The sequence below is a fragment of the Penicillium cinerascens genome (assembly GCF_028974065.1).
Source record: "Penicillium cinerascens strain IBT 15544 chromosome Unknown contig_5_segment0_segment0, whole genome shotgun sequence".
Lineage (NCBI taxonomy): Eukaryota > Fungi > Ascomycota > Eurotiomycetes > Eurotiales > Aspergillaceae > Penicillium > Penicillium cinerascens.
Window position 1 is genome coordinate 1,903,933 of NW_026695294.1, and position 20,760 is coordinate 1,924,692.

At 51.2% G+C, this 20,760-nt stretch overlaps 8 protein-coding genes across 8 annotated transcripts; 6 read left to right on the forward strand and 2 right to left on the reverse strand.

Annotated features, from left to right (window-relative positions):
• Nucleotides 1-1,907: 1,907 nt before the first annotated feature.
• Nucleotides 1,908-3,779, forward strand: N7498_005170 (MFS transporter; the record flags this gene model as incomplete). The annotated part of the gene is made up of 6 exons (XM_058452232.1): nt 1,908-1,923; nt 2,020-2,278; nt 2,327-2,721; nt 2,777-2,838; nt 2,894-3,466; nt 3,525-3,779. 6 exons carry the CDS (start codon nt 1,908-1,910, stop codon nt 3,777-3,779), a joined length of 1,560 nt encoding a protein of 519 aa, XP_058308770.1.
• Nucleotides 3,780-4,134: 355 nt separating this feature from the next.
• Nucleotides 4,135-5,841, reverse strand: N7498_005171 (cytochrome P450; the record flags this gene model as incomplete). Its single annotated transcript, XM_058452233.1, has 1 exon — nt 4,135-5,841. One exon carries the CDS (start codon nt 5,839-5,841, stop codon nt 4,135-4,137), a length of 1,707 nt encoding a protein of 568 aa, XP_058308771.1.
• Nucleotides 5,842-6,956: 1,115 nt separating this feature from the next.
• N7498_005172 (uncharacterized protein) lies at nt 6,957-8,124 on the forward strand (the record flags this gene model as incomplete). The annotated part of the gene is made up of 3 exons (XM_058452234.1): nt 6,957-7,576; nt 7,638-7,688; nt 7,743-8,124. Coding segments are annotated over 3 exons (1,053 nt in total), but the record flags the coding sequence as incomplete, so codon positions are not given.
• A 791-nt stretch (nt 8,125-8,915) lies between these two features.
• N7498_005173 (gamma-glutamyltransferase) lies at nt 8,916-11,208 on the forward strand (the record flags this gene model as incomplete). Its single annotated transcript, XM_058452235.1, has 8 exons — nt 8,916-8,957; nt 9,071-9,361; nt 9,417-9,450; nt 9,504-9,663; nt 9,715-10,297; nt 10,358-10,518; nt 10,574-10,707; nt 10,760-11,208. The coding sequence occupies 8 exons, from the start codon at nt 8,916-8,918 to the stop codon at nt 11,206-11,208; spliced, it is 1,854 nt and encodes a 617-aa protein (XP_058308773.1).
• A 140-nt stretch (nt 11,209-11,348) lies between these two features.
• On the reverse strand, nt 11,349-11,873 carry N7498_005174 (DUF1993 domain-containing protein; the record flags this gene model as incomplete). Its single annotated transcript, XM_058452236.1, has 1 exon — nt 11,349-11,873. One exon carries the CDS (start codon nt 11,871-11,873, stop codon nt 11,349-11,351), a length of 525 nt encoding a protein of 174 aa, XP_058308774.1.
• Nucleotides 11,874-12,409: 536 nt separating this feature from the next.
• On the forward strand, nt 12,410-14,581 carry N7498_005175 (uncharacterized protein; the record flags this gene model as incomplete). Its single annotated transcript, XM_058452237.1, has 1 exon — nt 12,410-14,581. One exon carries the CDS (start codon nt 12,410-12,412, stop codon nt 14,579-14,581), a length of 2,172 nt encoding a protein of 723 aa, XP_058308775.1.
• Nucleotides 14,582-14,682: 101 nt separating this feature from the next.
• Nucleotides 14,683-15,732, forward strand: N7498_005176 (uncharacterized protein; the record flags this gene model as incomplete). The annotated part of the gene is made up of 1 exon (XM_058452238.1): nt 14,683-15,732. One exon carries the CDS (start codon nt 14,683-14,685, stop codon nt 15,730-15,732), a length of 1,050 nt encoding a protein of 349 aa, XP_058308776.1.
• Nucleotides 15,733-16,250: 518 nt separating this feature from the next.
• On the forward strand, nt 16,251-18,794 carry N7498_005177 (uncharacterized protein; the record flags this gene model as incomplete). Its single annotated transcript, XM_058452239.1, has 1 exon — nt 16,251-18,794. The coding sequence occupies one exon, from the start codon at nt 16,251-16,253 to the stop codon at nt 18,792-18,794; it is 2,544 nt and encodes an 847-aa protein (XP_058308777.1).
• Nucleotides 18,795-20,760: the final 1,966 nt, after the last annotated feature.

The window sequence follows — 20,760 nt, forward strand, 5'->3', positions numbered from 1 at the left end:
TAATGTGACAAAGTTAGACTGCATTTTAGTATAACAAAAGACTGGGGTGGCAGGCGGTATTATAGACTTCTCGGATTGTCTTGTTGCCTATCTACCTCATTTTACACTCGTTTGGCCGAGTCTGTCTATGGTAGATGTTGAAAGGCACCAGCGAGAATATCTGCCTAAACTAAGGCTTGTTGAACCTATTCCTTATTGACGTGATTGGTTAAGCAATAATTTACTGCAGGTTCTAGTAAGTCAACGAGAAATACTTTCGGACGCCGTACTAGGATAGTGATGTCAAGTCTATAGAAACTCCCTCGTTGTGCGGAAATATCGGTCTTGGCAAAAACTGCTTAATCAACGAAAGTACCTAGTGTTCCAATGTTGTCTTTAATATGTTCACAGTCCAACGTTGACTCAACGACCGTATTTTTCACAACCGAGATATGATGTGTAGCGTGACCACCATGTCAATTCCATACGCCGCTGGCTGTTACCACCATCATTTTACTATTGGCACTGACCATGGACTGAAAGCCCGAACCGATTTGGTCGTTTCGCGTTGTGGGTCTAGGATTTGGGTCAACGCGCTTTCACTTGCGCGAGTCACGATCGCACGCTCGGTACCTAGCTCGGATCCGCTGTAGACCTCGTTGAGGCGCGGCCGAACTGTACCACATTGAATATAGACATTGTAAACAGCGGACCTGTGAATTTTCTTTTCTGGTTAGTTTTGCCTTTTGGGGTTTGGCGTCCCATTACACCGTCACGCAACTTGTCCCTCCGTCACCCCGATATAAAGGCTCGCGCCTTGCACTGTTCGACATCCACTTCTCCATCCTTTCTGCCTCCATCCCCTCTATCTTGCACTCATTGCTGCGCCTCTGTAATTTCGGCCACCCAATCGGCTTCGCTGTCTCCCAACTTCCCCTTTTTTCTTTTCGGTCGCATACTGCGGTTGAATCTACATTGCCTTCACCTTAGGATCGGCCTAAACTCGCCTTTCTTCGCGAGTGACATTTTCAAGCACAATAGCCGGCTCTTGATAGAGCGTATCTCCGGTTGTCGCAATACGAATTATTTCTTTAGAAAGTGCTCACCAATATATATTAGTCATCTGCATACATAACTTGAAAACAAAGGTAGTCACGCGGACCCCACTTGCAACCCCTCTTTTGCGGTGCGGGTCTCGCCCATCCCCAGCTCTGCTCTCTCCACATTTTATATCTCATAAAATCCAAGTAAATCAGGAAAAGACTCAACATATTTACCATGCAGCCTATAGTCTTCAATCCCAACGAAAGTAAGAAATCTAGTATGGTGTTCTCAGGCCTAGACCCTATTCACGGCTGGAGCCGCCCACCAACAAACAGCGTTCAGTCTTGGCCCCTAAGTTTATGCCACCTGACCGCAAGCCACACGTCGGATTCGCTTTCGTCTCCGCACAAAGCGAGTTATCCTACAGCGCACAAGAGTTAATGCAATCTCGATCCTTACCTCCGTCGGAAGATGTGCACTCACGCGTTTGAATTGATCTCAATCCGGCTAGCCCTGCTATCGGGCCGGGTCCAGAAAGGAGAACTAGGGGGATAAGTGGGTAATTCCCTGCAGGGCAGATTGAAGCTCCGGATGAACACCCGAGTTATGCGTAGTTTGAGCTTGCCTGTTCCCGTTGCGTTTTCCGTGACTTTCTATCTCGATCCCTCCCCCTCCCCCCGGATTTTCCACGGCGCTCTTCTCTACCGGATTTCAAAAGGTAAAGAATTGTTATGACAGTGCACGATTAGGACTTTCCTTTCGTTGTTTAGCGATCGTTTGTTTCGCATAATCCCCCGCCACCATCAACCCTCCGAAACGGCACGAGAAGAGAATTAGCACTCAAGGGTGCGACGCAATAGTTGCAGGGAGGCAAGGCTTCCAAAATGAGGGACAGTTCGAGTACGCGACTCCCTCCGTTGGTGATTCCAGACAAATCGCGTACTTGCGCGGAAAACACAAAAATATTCCATGCATACATCTAACGGAATTATGCAGACACCGCGTCCGTCGACCGGTCAATGTCTGCTGCCAGCAGTCATGAAATCCACACCGTCGACCACGAGAAGCGTTCAATTCATGAGAATGGAGATATCGAAAAGGGACCCACACTTGGTGCCGGTATAGAGAAAGAAGAGACTCGCGATCCGAACATTGTCGATTGGGATGGCCCCGATGACCCTGAGAATCCTCTTAACTGGACGACGAAAAAAAAGATCACTGCGACGATTTCGATTGCTTTGATTACTCTTCTCACGTATGCTCCTCCATCACTAAGATGGCTGTAACCGCTAACGCAAATCAGACCTCTTGGCTCGTCCATGTTCGCCCCCGGTGTTAGACAGCTAGTCACCGATTTCAAAATCACCAGCATCGAACTTTCCTCTTTCGTCGTTTCCGTATACCTGCTCGGATACTGCTTTGGTCCCCTGCTTATAGCGCCCCTTTCCGAGATCTACGGCCGTCGCATTATGTATAATGCTTGCAATATTTTATATGTGATTTGGACTATCGCTTGTGCCCTGGCTCCAGAAATCGGTAGCTTGACTGTCTTTCGGTTCTTCGCTGGTTGTGCGGGAAGTTGTCCTTTGACTATCGGGGCTGGTTCAATTGCAGATATGTTTGTCCAGGAGAGGCGAGGAAGTGCCATGGCAGCGTGGGCCATTGGGCCTCTCATTGGCCCCGTTATTGGTCCTGTCGGTATGTCTATCTATATATTCTATGCCGCTCATGGGGGTGTATTGACTTGAGATAGCGGGTGGATATCTCGCCCAAGCAAAAGGTTGGAGATGGACCTTCTGGGTCTTGTCCATGGCCGTGAGAATGATCATATCCCAAAATAAGTGCGCAAGCGACTAACTAATCTTCGAAGAGTGCTGCCGTGGCCATCAGCTCACTATTCACGATTCGCGAATCCTACGCGCCTACCATTCTGGCCCGCAAAACGAAGAAGCTGCAAAAAGAAACCGGAAACATGAACCTACGCTCTGCTCTCGACACCGGCCGAACACCCAAGGATCTTTTCATGTTCTCAATTGTTCGACCGACCAAGATGCTTTTCTTTTCGCCAATCGTCTTCCTCCTTTCTCTCTACGTCGGTGTCATCTACGGTTATCTCTACCTCTTGTTCACTACCATCAGCGGTGTCTTCGAGGGCCAGTATGGCTTCTCACAAGGGTCCGTCGGGCTTTCATACCTCGGGATCGGAGTTGGATCCCTCCTTGGACTCGTTGTCCTGGGTCTAACATCGGACCGCATACTGAAACACCTCTCTGAGAAGAACGGTGTCAAAAAGCCTGAATATCGACTGCCGGCCATGATCCCCGGCTCTTTCTTCATTCCCGCATCTCTGTTCATGTACGGTTGGAGTGCATACTATAAGGTTCACTGGATCGTCCCGATCATCGGTACATCATTCTTAGGAATCGGGATGCTGATCTCTTTCGTAAGACCCTCAGTCATTTGAAAACGGAATCCATATACTAACGTCTCTTTCACACCAGATGACGGTCAGCACTTACCTCGTTGACGCATTCACCATCTACGCCGCCTCTGCCATGGCCGCGAATACCGTCTTTCGATCACTAGCAGGTGCTATACTCCCACTTGCTGGCCCCAAGATGTACGACACCCTTGGGCTAGGCTGGGGTAACTCCCTTCTTGGCTTCATCGCTCTGGCTCTGTGCCCGCTGCCTATCATTTTCTATGTGTATGGTGAGCGCATCCGGACCGACAAACGATTTCAGCTCAAGCTCTAGACGTACCACGGGAATATCAGCTCCATCCCGTCTTGCTATATTGATCGCGATCACTCATCCTCTCGCCCCATATATTCATACCCATTTAGATTGGCCAGTCGGGTGTCGGGTCATATCAGAAGCATCGATTTGGCGCTTTTGCGTTTATACTTTGGAGTGCTTTGCCGATGATATCCCCATCGGGTTTCAACGATTGGAAAGTTACGGAGTTCCTGAGGCATTGTTACCATCTTCGAACACGAGTATCTAAAAATTTTCTTTTGGTCAGCGTCCCACAGTAAATATTTTCGGTAATGAACAAATTTCTGTCATTTCGTACGTCCTGAGTAAAGGACCGAATTACTCGATGGTATTGCTACTCCTCAAACGGAGTGAATCTACTCATCACGCTCTCGGCGCTCTTCAGCTCCACCTTCAAGACTTCTCGCCGCTCTTCGTTCCTAAGATTAATCTCACACTCAAACGACTTCGGTCGGATATTGAACCCTTGCGTATACGCAAACGTATCATATACCCGCTCAGAAGCATCCTCTTCTCGGACAGGCTTGAACTCAAACGCCCATAGGAGCCGCGCCAAAGCAATAAAAAGAGAGTTGTGCGCGAGCCCGGCCCCTGGACAGATCCTTCTCCCCCAACCAAATGAGCTGTGGCCTTCTTTTGCGGGGTGTGATCTCAATGGAAAAGCCTCACTTAGATCCTCCGCTGAAGGTTTCGGAAGGTAGGAAAGTGCCTTGGGATCGACGGACAGGAAACGTAGTGGATTAAAGTGGTGCGGATTCGGATAATATGCTTGATTCAGATTAATAGCCCACGAGTTGCACAGGATAGTCGTGCCCTTGGGTATAAAGTACCCCTCATAGGTGTCCGCCGCTGAGTTTGCATGGGGCGTTCCCCCCAGCACAGCAACCGGGCGAATTCGAAGAGTCTCGTGGCAGAGTGCCTTGAGATATGGAAGTTGAGGCTCATCGTCGAAAGTTGGTAGACGGGATGCCCCGACGATATGGTCTAATTCTGCGTGCGCGGTTGCTTGTACTCGTGGGTTGGTGACTAGCATTAGGATCGCGCTACAGAGTGTGCTCGCGGTTGTGTCGCTGCCAGCGCCAAAGAGGGATGCTGGGACGAAGGAAAAGTCACGCTCATTGAGTCCGCCGAATGTGGTCGGGTCTGCGTCGCGGGCTTGGAGAAGCAGTTTGGTGAGAGAGTCGGGGGCCACTGACGGGCTTTTTGCAATGAGGAGCTCGTCTTGTACGCGACGTAGCAACGCCATGTTCATTGATGCCTCTTCGCGACCTCGGCGTTGAATCTCTGCTTTCCACGGTGCTAGGAAGTTGGGGACGTGCTTGAGCCAGGGAATGGTCTCAGCGAGGAATCTTCCTGGGACATTGAGAGAGGCGGAATATTGCATGAAGTCAAGCCTTTGTCTGATAATCTTCGAATTCATTGAATCGATCCTATGGCCATATGCGATACTAAATACCACGCTTGCGGTAAAACGATCGATAAGGCCTTCATAAAAACTTGGTTCATCCAGGAGTGCTCCACACAAACGTGTTGCCTCGGCTTCCTGAGCAAGCTTGTACAGTCGAAGGGCAGATGGGTTCAGCGCTTGATGGAGCATCCGGCGTCTGGTTTGCCATTCTTTGCCGTAGGGTTGGACCAAGATTCCCGCGTTATCCCAATACAATTCGCCCATGACCACGAACCGGGGGCGGGAGCTGAATTTGGTGCTGCGCTTTTCGAGGAGATCCACGGCTACTTTTGGATCGGAGATGACGATCGTGGGTCGACGGCCGATCCAAAGAGTGAATATAGGGCCATAGGTGTGAGACCATTTCTCGAATTGGATCCAGGGCGACGATGTTGGGATTAAAAATTTGTTACCGATGAACGGGAGGGGCGTTGGGCCAGGAGGTAGTCGGAGGTATAGAAAAAAGTCATGAATCAGAATTGATAGAATGGGAAACAAAATTATTGCAAATGCCAGAGTGTATGGATGTGATCCTAACAGCTGGTAAGCCCAGTATAGAGAAGAATTACTCCCAAGTGATACGGAAAATACCATCTTTACTTAGATAGGCGCTTTCGTTAGGGGGGTCCAAGATGCCTAAATATCAAGGGTCAAGTTCCCAGCCGGTCTAACAACAAAATACCCGGTGTGCGGGATTATATAAATTCCCCAGTTCCAGCCCGAGTGCGCGACGGCCCCACAACTCCACATTGAGCGGGCTGCGGGGAGCATTGTGACGCCGGGGCTAAGGAAAATAGAAACTGCTGAGATCTTTAAGCTGTGATATTGTACCTCCGTTAAATGGGCCTGGAGACTTGTGGAGCAATCCATATATCTTGACGTCTACGATTCTCAGTCGTAGTTGCCCAGGTGGATCTCAAGGGAAACATCCCATAGATGCTGGGGAGTGCTTCCTGAACCGAATTGACCTTTTTACACGCTCAAACCTGGGGTAAAGAATAATCTAAGCCTGAAATCGTCCAAATGGAGAATCTTTCCAAGCGCAATCGACATCTTCCAGGCAAAACATCGGATATATCTGGATGCCACAGGACAATCCTCAACATCCACCGGATCACCACAAACACACTTCGGAGTTGAGCTCCCACCTCTCTCTAATTCAATTGGTATACTTCTTAGCATCTTACCTGTTAATACAACTCACCCAGGCACGCTTCGAATGCGAAAACGGGTTGCAGGCATCCAAAATCCAAGTCCCACCTGGCCGAGGTTTTACATAAGCGCACCAACCGCAGATCGTTAGTGCAGATCCCGTGGTGACGGAAGTCGTATGTAACCTTGATTGCCTCCTGATAAGACAAAGTTCCACTTTCTGCGTCGTGCCATTGTCCACATTGAAGCTCAGCGTTCTGCGGCGAGCGTTCGTGGTCGATGTCGTTGCGCCGAACCCACACCAAGTCCCGCAAGGGCTGCCTAGAGTGCAAGAGGAGACATACCAAGGTGGGTTCAACCTGAGTGATCAGTCCGCTCGCCAGATTGTGCATTATTCGCGAGGGGTCGAAATTTCCATGGAAATTGACAGAGCCCGCCAAGGCCAGAGACCGCCCTCGCCCCTCTCAACAATTTCGCACTCGTCTCTGACACGACTCACAGTGCGATGAAGAGCTCCCGAGGTGCACCCTGTGCCGAAAGCGCAAGCTGAATTGCAGCTATCCCCAAACACAAGTGACCTAGATAGCTCTCAAGGCTCACCTGCCCCCCGCGATGGTTCTGAGAGTAGCGCGCGAACGCCGGCCGACGATCTGCCTATGCCAACCCGCATGCTGGAGATGAGACTTCTACACCACTATTTGACCTCGACTTATCACACGCTCGCCAAAGATGGCCTTTCTGCATATAATTGGTCAATTAAAATTCCTCGGATGGCCACTTCTTTCCCCTATTTGCTGGACAGTATCCTTACTTTTAGCGCATTGCATCTGGCCACCCTCGAGCCTGACAACCGCTTGTCCTGGCTCGATGCTGCAGTGCGATATCAGAGCCAGTCGTGCTCGGGAATGGGTAAAATCCTCCCAATAGTCACACCCGAACATTCCGAACCTGCCTTTTTGTCTTCCGTCTTCATCCTGTTATTTGCAACTGGTTTCTCGGGGCTGTCCCGGGCCAACCATCCCATGGATCCCATCACCGCGGTGGTAGAAATGCGGACCCTGATGTCGGGTTGTGCAATGCTCTTCGGTCGCTTATTGGAAAGGGCCCCGCAAGAGCTGGAGGACTGGCTTAGTTTACCTGAGGCGCAGGAAAGTTTTCAATCTAAAGAGAAACCCAAGTAAATGGCCCTCTCTTGGAGATCTATCAATGGTGCGTTACCATATTGACCGAAGTAAAAGCGGTGACGGTGCCACAATTGAAGAGACTCAAAAATTGTTCGACCTTCACAAGTACGATCCACATCGATCCCCACCTTGGATATGACCATACTCATGCCAAAACAGGAACTTAATGAACTCCCTTGTCCGATTACAATCCATCATTGAAACCGATCAGTCACCAAACCAACCAGTTTACCAAAGCACTTGGGGCATTCTGCACCAAGTCATTGAGCCATGGCCTAAGATCGGTATCCACGGCGGAGTGATTGCATGGCCGCTTTACATCGGTGAGAATTTCATATCCCTAGTCCAGAGCGGTGATTGGACTGCAAGGGTTCTGTTCCTTCATTATAGCGTCGCCATGTGCCTCATGTGTAACCGTTGGTATGTCCGTGATTGGGGGCACCGGGCAATCCTTGCCATACTGGAGCCTCTTGATGAGATCCCTCCTCAGTGGGAGCAAACGATATCCTGGATTGAAAAAGTCGTGGATATCAATAGCTAGATTTGAGTCAATGAGGATCATCGGCTTTTTTGAAATATATATCGGCTCTGGTGGTGGCTGGGCGACATCCATCTAGCGGGGGATTCTCCTCAATAAACATGTTATAACTTTGGGGTCCCAAATCACCTGTCAGTAAGCCCGCAAACTTCATTTCTTTTCAGGATTTGATCGTTGTGCTTCTCAATCGGAAGCTCTAATCCCGGCACATGTTTGGAATGGGATATTTCTCCACGAAGGGAAACAAAAAACCCCACTGGTCGAGGAAATGCGCATCTAGAGGCGATTTGTAAGATCCGATTTCTAATGGCTTTGATCAGGCGATCGGATCGTACAGGGGCACATGGCCAGCCGCCAGGCACTGATCCGATTGGCTTCAGGGATTGTCGCATACCAGTCATGGCCGGGACAACGGCGTAGCGGCACGATAACTTAGGATGCGACGTTATGCTTACTCAACCAAAGGGACCGAGGAATGCTCCAACTCCCCCCCCCGGCGACCCAAACAAAGCGATTAATAATTTAGCTTTCCGACGACCCGGGTAACTAACTAGCTCACCCTGCGCGCTTTATCAGCGGGGTTTACGCCGATATCTTTCTTCGCCCCAGCCGGCGAGTTTGTGGGTCAAGCGAGATAAGCACACTTCTTTTGCTTTATGTAATCCGTAGTTCCCTTCCAATTTCGTGAAGATGGTCGCTTTCCGCCACCGATGAGCCTATTTGACCGCTGCTTAGACGAAGAATCGCACAGAGAACATAGTGTCGCTCCTGTCGCAGGGTATATGCTTGTTGCAATGCCGTCAGGGAAGATCAGCGGCCAAGATGTGGAGAAAAGGGTATGGAACTCCAACATTATCCTTGTCGTACCCCCGCCCTCTCCTCACACTGTTGTAGCATGGCTGATAAATAACGACGGTAGCCCTTGGCAGATTCCTCGTCTCTCGTACAGACCGCAGAGCCTGAATCCAGGTCGCCGAATCACTGGTGGGAAGAAGCTGGGAACATGTTTTGTTTGAGGAATCTCGGCCTATTGGCCGTTTTGTCTTTGTTACTCGTGGTGACCAACTTACCACGTGCGCAAAGTTCTCCGCTGGAATTTGCCCTTCGCGACTCGGACAAACAAGATGGATGCCGTCATGAGTTAGGCCCTGGCAAATTGGGAGCTGTTGCAAGTGAAAGCGCCCTTTGTTCACGCCATGGAACCGACATCCTGGAAATGGGCGGCAATGCTGCGGATGCTGTAAGATCACCGCGCATTCAAACAAGTGAAAGACGGTACTGACTGGATTCAAAAGTTGGTCGCTACCCAACTTTGTGTTGGCGTTCTTGGTGAGTCTAAACACAAGTCCATTGCCAAGTTAGATCTGACCGAGATGATTTAGCCATGCAACACAGTGGTATTGGCGGCGGTGGCTTTATGCTTGTGCGAGCACCGAATGGGTCCTATGAGTTCATTGACTTTCGTGAAACTGCGCCGGCCGCGGCATTCCAAGACATGTATAACAACGACACGGATGCCTCCATCTACGGGGGCCTGGCAAGGTAGGAACCGGGTTTTTTTATAGCGGATTCAATTTCTAACGACTGTAATAGTGGTGTTCCTGGCGAAATCCGTGGTCTCGAGCATCTTCACAAAAATTACGGCTCTCTTCCCTGGTCAACTGTTCTGCAGCCAGCAATTCGCACCGCCCGTGAAGGCTTCCCGGTCACCAAGGATTTGGTGAGATATATGGACTCAGCCGTTGGCGATGGAGAGGATTTCCTTGTGAATAATCCCTCATGGGCCCTGGACTTTGCGCCAAACGGAACTCGACTGGGATTGGGAGATATAATGACTCGGAGGCGGTTAGCCGACACCCTTGAAACCATTGCGGAGAGAGGGCCTGATGCTTTTTATAACGGTCCAATGGCGGAGGCTATGATTAATGCTCTGCAGGCGGCAAATGGAACGATGGTTTTGGAAGATCTGAGCAATTATACCGTCGCTATCCGCGAACCTGCGCAAATCGAATACCGTGGATACACTGTCACTAGCACGACGGCGCCTTCGAGTGGGATTGTTGCGCTCAGCATTCTGAAGGTCCTTGATACTTACAAGGATTTCTTCTCATCAGAGAAGGACGTGAATCTGAGCACCCACCGAATGGATGAGGCGATGCGGTTCGGCTATGGCCAGGTAGGAGCCTTCACCCCTCTCCTAGGGCCATGTCCATATTCATGCTGATTACCTTGACAGAGAGCCGAGCTGGGCGATCCACGTTTCGTGAAAGGAGTTGACGAGTATCAAAAGGATATGCTCAAGAAGTCTACCATTGCCGAGATCCGATCCAAAATTTCCGACAAACATACCCTCAATGTATCTGCTTACGATCCTTCCGGTCTTGAAAGCTTGGACACGTATGTGTCTCCTGTCCTAAATCAGACATGCAGAATGCCTACTGATCATTCACAGACCTGGTACTTCCCATCTCGCCGCGGCTGATCATACTGGTATGGCCATTTCTGTAATCACCACTGTCAACCTTCTCTTCGGTAGCCGCGTCATGGTTCCGGAGACAGGTATCATCATGAACAACGAGATGAATGGTGAGTCAAAAACGACTCATGGAACCATGGCCCACCTAACCGTTCAATCCAGATTTCTCTATCCCCAACTCATCCAACGAATTCGGATACATCCCGTCCAAGGCGAACTACATTCGACCTGGAAAGAGACCTCTGTCATCTATCACACCCGCGATAGTCACTCGCCCAGATGGGTCGCTCTTCTTGGTCACTGGTGCAGAGGGAGGCAGTCGAATCATCACGGCAACCGTGCAAACCGCCATCCACGTTATCGACCAGGGCCTGGCAGCGGCGGAAGCTCTCGCCCAGCCTCGTCTCCACGATCAACTGATTCCGAACCAGGTCACTTTCGAGTATGCCTATGACAACTCCACCGTCGCCTTCATGAAGAGCCTTGGACACAACGTCACGTGGGTTGCTCCTGGTCGGAGTGGCTGTCAGGCAATCCGCGTCCTGCCAAATGGTACTTTTGATGCCGCGGGTGAACCGCGACTGCTCAATTCGGCCGGTTATTCTGTATAGAGCTATAGATACTGGATGGATACGTTATATGGCGGTGTATATAGTCAGAGCATTATCAATATACGCTATAGATCATTTCTCATTATGATTGAGTGGAGATGGTAAATACATGAACTATTTACATTTCGAAGCTTATTCCTCTACCTTTCCGCAGTACCTAACTGGGGAAAGAAGCCGGCATAATAATCCAGCTTGCCGACCGGCACCCCCTCCTTGCGAAGAATGCCATATGCGGTAGTAACGTGGAAGTAGAGATTCGGCAAGGCCACGGTATGAGCGTACGCAGCGCCGCTCATCTCCACCGACTTGAGTGGGCCCAGTTTAGTAAGTTCAATCTTGTCGCCATATTGGTTGACGGTGTCCTTGTCGGCCTCGTTGAGCGATTTTAGCACCGTCTCGATGCGCTCATAGCACTCGGCAAATGTCGAGGGCTTGGGTTCAAACGTCACGGGCTCCCGTCCGGTCAATCTTGCGACAAGATTCTCCGAAAACTGGGTTGCAACCCGGACTTGGTCGCTCAGCGGGTACATGTCATCGATTAGACGGGCGTCGAGCAGAGTGCTAGCATCGGTGCGTTGCTCTTCTGCTTTATGGAGTATGTGGGACAGCGAGCTGAGGATGGCCTTGGCCGTCACAATGCTTCCGTCGTAAAATTGGTGAGCCATGATTGGAATGAATATTTCAAGATGAGGAATTTGACAAGGACACGTAGGTAGTTTGAGGGCTATATATGTGTAAGATCTTACACCTTGGGGGCCTTATTATTAGCCCCGGTCTGAATACCACGTGATTCCCAGGCAGACCGATAAGGCTATCGGAATGGTCCGTGCGGTTCGCGACGCGGAGGTTTCGTTTTGTTCCGCGTAGAGAGGAGGAGCTGCCCGCCGTCAGGGGAATTGAGGTTTTGGCGTGAGGTTTGCATTGGAACTCTGTTTCTGAAGCTGTTTGTCGCCGGAGATTCCCATCAATTCCCTCTCTTGCCACGCACTCCTGCTTCGACCTCCTATCCCATGCGGTCCAACCACACGCGTACTCGGTAATGCTCCTCCCAATTGAGGTTACCCAGCTGCAAGCTCCATTTGAGAGATACGAGAAATCCGTATGTGGGCACGTGGCTTTATTACTTGGGTGTGGCTGACATTCTTGTTTTACAGTTTGCACCCCACCACTGAACTACAAACGCCCGAGTCGATGTCTGAAAATGTCGCAACCAACCTTTCTTGCCGTTATCCCTCCCCCTCCTTCGTTCGATCCATCTACCTACAAGCCGTTTGACGAAGAGTTTGAACGCACTGTCGACCGTATCCTGTCTGAGGATGCCAGTTTTGAGTCTAAAAACGGCGACTTCCCAGTCTACTCCGGTGGTGAATCATTTACAGGATCAGCAAACCACCTCACCCCCCAAAGTGATAGAAAAGTTGAGAAATCGCGCTTCTTCGCCACTTCTCCAGCTATGAGTGAGAGGACTCCCAAGCGGATGACGAGGAGCGCGTCGAGGAAATCGCCAAAATCGCCGAGGACCGTGGCCAAAAGAGATATTACTGTCATCCATCTTGACAGCGACGATGAGGAAGATGTTGACCTTACTCGACTTGTGGAAAGTGTACAACCGGAGACAGTGAACCTTGTTGACGAGGAGGACAACAATGGCGAGAATTGCCCGGTTGATGCTTCCCACGGGGATATGGATGGCGCCGTCGATTCCAAACATAACAGCGAGGAAGGGAATATTGGTGACGAGGAGGACAACAATGTCGATACCAACCCGGCTGAAGATTCTGACGGAGATGCGGATTGTCGGAGCGATCCCTTGGAGGGTGTAGAGCTCGAGAAAGCGGGCCTCGGTGACGATATCAACCCGATTTATGCCTCACATGCGTATGCGGATGACCCCAACGATTCAAGATCCAACAGTGAAATCGCCAAAAATATCGACGACGACCTCGTCGCAGCTGAGGAGGACATCATATTCGCATCGGTGGAGCCGTCTCGCAGAGATGAGCTTCTTCATTTTGTGGTGTCTCATTCCTTCATGCAGAATCGAGAGGCACCGGTGCGACGATCTCTTCGCCGGCAATTTGTGAAAGATATGCGCAGGGAGGCAGCATCAGTGGGAATGAATGAATCTGCCATCGATGGATTGATACTCTACGTGCGCAGGCTCTATCTAGAGGACATTGGTGCCCAACTCGAGCGTACAGGAGACGCCAAAGACCTTCCTTTTGGAAACGAGATTGATGATGAGTACAACGAACGCACCCATCGCCGAAAGTCTCGAAAGAGGAACATGAGCAACCCGGAACAGGCAGAGCCTGCGAGGCGCAAGAAGAGCAGAGGGAGCGGAAGGAATTCGGTTGAAAATACGGTGCCCACGCCGCAGTCAACCGCACAGGCCGAGATTCCTACCGAATCTAAGGAGGTGGAAGCAACTATGCAATCCCCTTCCCAAGTGAACGGGCATGAAACCCTTTGCAAAGAGCCTGGTGCAAAATCTGTTCATGACACCCCAGACACCGTTCCCAGTCTCAACCATTCCAACCAAGCGGTTGAGGAAGCGCAACATGAACCCGAAGAGGTTGTGGAATCTTCATACCACCAGGACGAAGGATGCAACCTTGATGCCAATCAATTCGAAACCAACACTTCCGAGCCAACCGCTGTTCCTTCAGCTCTTGAAAAAGTGCCGAACGAGCAGAATTCCCATCATAAGCAACAGTTTGGGTATGGCTCACCGGGTCTTCCTATTGGCATTCCCTGCGACAGCCAGCCATCGGAACCTGATTTGCCGCCACTTCACGAGCGAGCAATCCGGCCACTGAAATCACACAAAAGCACCCACACGAGAAAGAGACCACAAGCGAAGGTCGATTCGGGCATCACCGTCGAACAAACCGCTGTCCCACATCTTGTGATCGACATAACTCGAGAGAGTCCTTCCCCAGACCATACAGTCCCGAGCGAACTTACCAATAATGAACCGCCAACAGTGTCCAAACCTGACGAACCCAATGGTGACCGCCAGGGAAACCAAAGCAAACACTCAAGTGATCATGTTGAGAAAATTGCCACCCAACGCATCAAGCTGGACACTTTCAACTCCGAAACTGAACCGGGATCTGGGCTGGGTAAGAAGAAGGAACAGAATTATCGCAAGAAAGAACGAAAGAAGCGAAAGAAGCGTCAAAGTTTCCTGGAGACTCATAGTGGGTCAAATGAAGACCAGCAGGCTGTTGAACGCCCACACACGCCTGATCAACGCCAACCCAGAACAGTGGCGACGACCCCGCCCTCGAGAACTTCGAACAGGAGCAGCGACAGGGTAAACTATGAGCCGTTGTCACCAAATCCGGCAGAGTGGGATATGGATTTTTGATGACCGATGATTCGCCACTTTGTGATGAGGTGATGTCGAAATACTTCCCAGCTATTGCTGCAACAAAAAGCCAAGAACCTACAACCCCTCCCACGCGTGATATGTTGAGCGTTGGAGAAACCCAAAAGATTTTAGAGAAGCTAAATCTACCTCCGGACTTTCTCTCAACAGATTCGTCGTTGAGTGACGTACCCAGCGATTTTGACCGTCAAGATGAACCTTGGTGCGATTCGACGAATAATCCCCCCACGAAAAGCATACATTTCCATCCGCCACCTACCACATCACCACCCGGTACCCCAGTGAAACAATCCCGATTACTTGAGCCTGAGACTCCGCGATCCTCAAGGCCCAAACTTCCCAAGGTCTCTCCTTATTTTCCTGTGCTTTTGGGCGACCCGGAATCTTGTTTACCCTTTCCACCTGTCGATGCCCCATCATTTGGCCTTATTCAAGAACAGCTTGCGCATGATCCATTCAAGCTGTTGATTGCCACAATCTTCCTCAACCGTACTCGAGGCGGGGTTGCCCTGCCAGTGTTGTTTAAGGTGTTCAGTCGTTACCCAACCGTCGATGCGATGGCCGTCGCAGACGTGTCCGAGCTCGTATCTATGATTCACTGCTTGGGATTTCAGAATCAGCGAGCAAAGAAGTGTATTTCTATTGCTCAAATCTGGCAAACCAACCCTCCAGTCAAAAACAAACGATACCGCAAGCTCCACTATCCCCGGAAGCTGGACGGTCGAGATGTTGGTCCTTCCGAATGTGCCCGTGACGAAGACCATCGGGTAGCATGGGAGATTGCACATTTGCCAGGTGTCGGGGCTTATTCTTTGGACAGCTGGCGCATTTTCTGCCGAGACGAGTTGCGTGGACTCGCCACGGACTGGAAAGGAACTGGTGCCACAACGCAAGGATTTGTTCCCGAGTGGAAATCCGTACTCCCCCAGGACAAGGAACTGCGCGCGTATCTGACCTGGATGTGGCTAAAAGAAGGCTGGATCTGGGACCGTCACACAGGCGATTTGACCCCGGCAAGCGAGAAGATGCTGAGGGCTGCACAGAGGGGCGGAGTAGCACATGAGGAGGACGGCAACTGGATCCTGGAGACGTCACCGGTGAAGAAGGCAGTGCATGGATTTCAAGTGTGACTGAATTATCCCGATGTACAATATGGCAATAGCTGTTAGACAGCTAAAATGATACCCCAGTCCCAAGTCCACGTGACTCGTTGATTTCCCGACCTCGGGAATCGCGTTTCAGCCTGCTGCTTCAAGGCAGTCGGGCTTCCATGCAGATCCACGTTTGGGGGCCAAACCGTCGGTCTGCTCACCGCAATAGAAAGTGTCTGTTCCCAACTCGGTCCTAGGTCTCCGATCTCATGCACTCGGTACCTGGATGAAAACCTTCCTCGGTCGTGCTGATTTGCCCTGCGCGGAATGTCGCTCCCGCCTACGATCGATGTCAAGCGCCCGACATCGCATCCGTGAAATCACGCGACCTAAGCGCCAGGCAGCACACGTATTGAAGACCCAAAATAGCATCACAGTGGCGAAGCCCAACCCCGACCTGGAAAGCACGAAAGAAGCACAGACGAGGGACGGATGAACCAGCGGGCCCCCAGGGCTTGAAGGGATCCACCTCGTGCGGCTACGATTTCTCACGAGCCATGTTTTTTCCGGTGAGACCTAACAGCACTAAGAATCGAAAGCCCAAACCCCCAGCCTCCTCAACCTCGAAGAACAAACAACGTCCGAAGGGTTCGTTTCTGGTTCGGCCCTCCCGCAATTCTACCAAGGATCCCGTCCCCGACCCAACGGATCGCTCCTCCACTTCTGAATCGACATCGCTCAGCAGTTCCCCACGCAGGTCCTCGATGCCTGGTCTCGATGCCGCCAGCCGCTCGGGAACCGCCTCGTTCCTTGAGTCGAGGACCAGCCTTCCTTATCCCAACTTTTCCAAGGCTCATAGCAAGGAAGATGTTCGCACAGCCAGCATCCCCACACCGGACCCGACCGACTTGACCGAGGACAAGGAAAATACCAAGTCAAATGGCAACCATGCCCGCGAAAACCACCATGCCCCGCCAAGCCCACCGCTGACGGGCCTCGACCAGCCCACCTCGCGTAAGGGTAGTGCTGTTGGTGAGCAGGAAGGAAAGGAAAAGGGCTCGGGCAAAACCACAGCGAAGAAAGCAAACATAAAGATCAGAACGGAGGTCAACAGATCGTCGTCGAGTCTACGATCGAAGAGAGATGGAGAGACCAAGTCCAGCAAGTCTCCGCGAGCTGATACACCCAAATCGAAATCATCCAAAACTGAGAAGGAAGCGTCATCACCTCGAACCAGCCACAAGTCGTCTAAGACCAAGTCCTCTGAAGAGAAGAAACTACCCAAGCGATCCAGTCGGTCTACGATGTCCCAGTCCAATGTCACAATCCGCGATGTCGGCGCCGAATCAACTAATGGGTCCGATGCCACATCCATTGCTCCTATCCAGCAGTACCCGGCGCCCCGAAAATCGATGACTCCGCCTCTGAAACCTCCCTCTCGCACCCAGAATCGGCCATCAGCATCTCATCGCCACACTCCTAGCGACGACTCGATCGAGTATGGAAGACATGTCATGCCCGGTCCGGCATATGGGGCACCGCCGCCACCTCCACCGCCACCTCAGGTGCCCGTTTCCATACCCAGAGTCGATTACCTGCTTCAGCATGGCGGTTTGGAGAACAAAGTGCCGCGAACGCTTCTGATCGGTCCCAGTCCGTCGGATCCTTTCGCCCAGTCAGCTACTCAGCCGCAGCTAGCTGCCGCGAAGGTGTTCGACCCGTTCAACCGCCTTCTCGATGATTACAACAAAGTCATGAGCAAGAATGGATCTCTCGCTGTCGCTACTGGGTATCGATCAGTTGCACGGCGACTTCTCGATCGTCTCGAAGCCGTTTTTGCACGTGACATCTCATCGGAGCCTTGCCACTGCCTGATGTGCGATCATGAGGAGCTAGAGGAGCGCCCAGAGGGAGTGAGTTGGGGCGAGGTATTGGAGCTTGTCTCTGGACGCCGAGAGCTGCCTATGTGGCCGCCTTTCATGATGGCACATTCGACTATGGACTCGGATCTGCCTGGTGAAGAGCACATTCCGATGCAAAAGCTTGATATCGATGTTCCTGAAGAATATCGCGACCACTTCATGCGTCAGTCTCGGAAAACTCAAGCTGCCGTGGATAAATGGCTCTCCGAGCAGAATGACCAAGCTACCAGCGCCCCGGAGGAAGTAGATGATGAGACCTTGACTTTTGCCATGGTCACACACCTTGAACCCCACCAACGTTCTCTGTTCTGTGCTCTGCTTGGCATCAACTCTTCAACTCCTGTTCCTCGGTCCGATGATGAGAAGCCTCGACCAAAGCCACCTGCCCTCGTATCTTGTTCGCTGGCCATTCAGCGACTATATCGCCTTCAGTCCCTTCCACGCGACCCGGAAACAGCCATGTTCATGCTCAATAACCCTGGTTTGCATCACGTCCTCGCTACCCTGGCGGCTATCAGTGACGACGAATGGGAAATCCTCATCTCCGGTCGCTTCGACGGCTTCCTTCGCAGCGGTGCTGAGGACACAACGCCGGCCTTTAATCCCCGCTCTAGTGGTAGCCGCTCCAACACCCCCTTCAGCACCGGGGGTATCTCACGTGGGCCTACACCGAATTATATGGACAGCAGCTTCCGTTCCGCAAGCCAACCAAACGGAAACCCTTCATCTCCAGCTTCATTCGGAGGCCCAATCGCATTAGACGAGGAGACTGAAATAGCCGCACTGGCCGAAGTCGAAAGAGACATCTTCCTAAGCATGGAAGCAATGGAAGACGCATTCGAAGCCCTCCACTGCAAAGCCGAAGTCGTCCGCCGAGCTCTCCGCGAACGCGGCGCAGGCCTTTCAGTCGCAAACCAAAGCCGACGCGGCTCCTACGTCGAGGCCCGCCTGGGCACTCCGTTCAGCCAAAACGAGTGGGAAAGCGGAATGGAAGACGACTTCCTCGATGATGACCGCTCTCTAGCCCCCGACGACTCCGCTAGTAACATTAGTTCCAACCGTCGGCGACGACCCAAGAGACGCACTGAGCGACGTACGCCGGCGCCCGTGGAGGAGGAAGACGAAGAAGGATTATCTCCGGTTGGTCGGCGCGATTCGAGAAACTCCCGCCGAAGGTAATCAGATTTTTGCATAGCGATTTGACGAAAATGGCTCCATGTTGGTGGCCAGATTAGGATTACATGCGTGGCTATATTTTGCATCGGGCCGGTTGATGATGATACCCACTTCCCATCCCAACATACGTTGCCGGCCATACCTCTGGCATTCTCACGTGGGCATCTTTTTGTTTGTCATTTGGCCTTTCCGATTCTTTATTATGATTTATGAATACCATGAGCCAACGGGTATCTTTTATGTTAAATCTGTTCCAAGCTGAAATAAATTGATGGCTAGTATCGATCAGCCCGGGAGATGGATATATATCCGCCCTTCGGTATCATAAATCAAGTACAGTAGTCATAGATGGCAATCTCTGGAGACCTACCTACTGAAAACATCCGTGGACCCCACCAACATTTGCCCACGACAAACCGATTGCCAAGTTATCTACCTAGATATCCCACAGACGCTCGCTTTCCTGGCCGGAGCCCTTCTTCGGGAAGAGGGTGTGTATTGGCCCAGGCTTTTCATTTATCATAGCTGGTCACAGATAGTTTCCAGAACATGGTAGTGAAGAGAGATTGTGATTAACCACTCCCCGATGCCAACGAGCAGACGGGTAAAGGCTGTCGTGCATTCGATTCTCCGGGATATGCGAGCTCTTAAGAACGGTTGGGAAGTCCTTTGAACGGGACAGATGCCTCGCAATTCTCTGGATTGCCCTATTGCGTCTCAGCCCCATCCGTCTCTTTCTCTCACCGAAGAACTTCGAGAAGTTTCCCACCATTCACTTCTCAGCTCCGTGCGAATAAGGTATAACTCCGGGAGCTCGTTCTTCCGCTGTAGGGACAGAGATAATGAGGACTTTGCACTACCGTGCCTCATTAGATCGCCGGTGATGCCATTACTATGCTACTCCTAGGGTTGGAATAATCCATAGACTGGACGATTTGGTCCTTGGTACAGAACCCCGACGTTGGGGTCAATTGGTCCATGTGTGGAGAAGGCAAGCAGCAGTTTGTGATAGTAAGCAAATTTTGCCGATGTTTCCTCTCTGGTTGGCGGGAAAGCTTGTTTAAGGTAGCCAGTTCCTTCGCAACTTTTGGAAACGCTTTTTGGAGCGACCCATCTCGTCCAAAGGATCCTGTCGAGACCCCGTGAGATTTCTGATGGGCTGTTTACTTGTTTGCTTGCCCGTTTTCCCCGTGCAGCATATTCAAGACTAATTGCAAAAGAGTATATTTGGCCAATTCAAAACGACCAAACGCGATCCGGTGACTGAACCTGGCTTAGTGGTACAGATAAATTGGACGGGAGATATATGCTCATTTTTGTGCAAGGATAAGTTATCAGCATAGGCCACAAGGACCTTGTAGACATGTTCATCCCAAGCCTTCAAAAGATGGTGTCAGACTCAACCGCAAAAGTTTACTGGATATTTTGTTACCTGATCAATTACGCCATCCGAACCTTCTACGGTGGAATCCGGAATAAATGGAGTACAGCTTGGGCCATTACAAGGTCTCCCTCGATGTTCCGCATAATGGGGGCTCCGTTCCTCAAAAATGGGCATTTGGGGTCGATTTCTGACCAGAGCGTCGGCTCAGATGACCCGCCCGATCTTCGATCCGTCTGCTTGGCTTATCAATAGGGCGGTCGATCGAGAAGTAGATAAAGTTGAGATTTGCAAAGTCTGCTAAACTATTGAAACCCATAGAGCCCCGACGGAGATTTGAGAAGATCCCCGTGCGCCCCAGCGAGTCACAGAAGCATTGAGACCCGACAGCCTGGTCACGACGTGTTGCATATTGGATTTGGAGGGGTTAACGCCTGAGACATGTTTATGGAACTATCGCACCTCGGTTGGCATTGCCGCAATATTGAACTCTGGACTCCAATTCCACAGCCTAAACTGGGGGCTGGTGGAACTTGTCTGTTGACAGTCGCATTTGGTCCCTTAGAAAGTCTAGTCCTTGGGGATCTC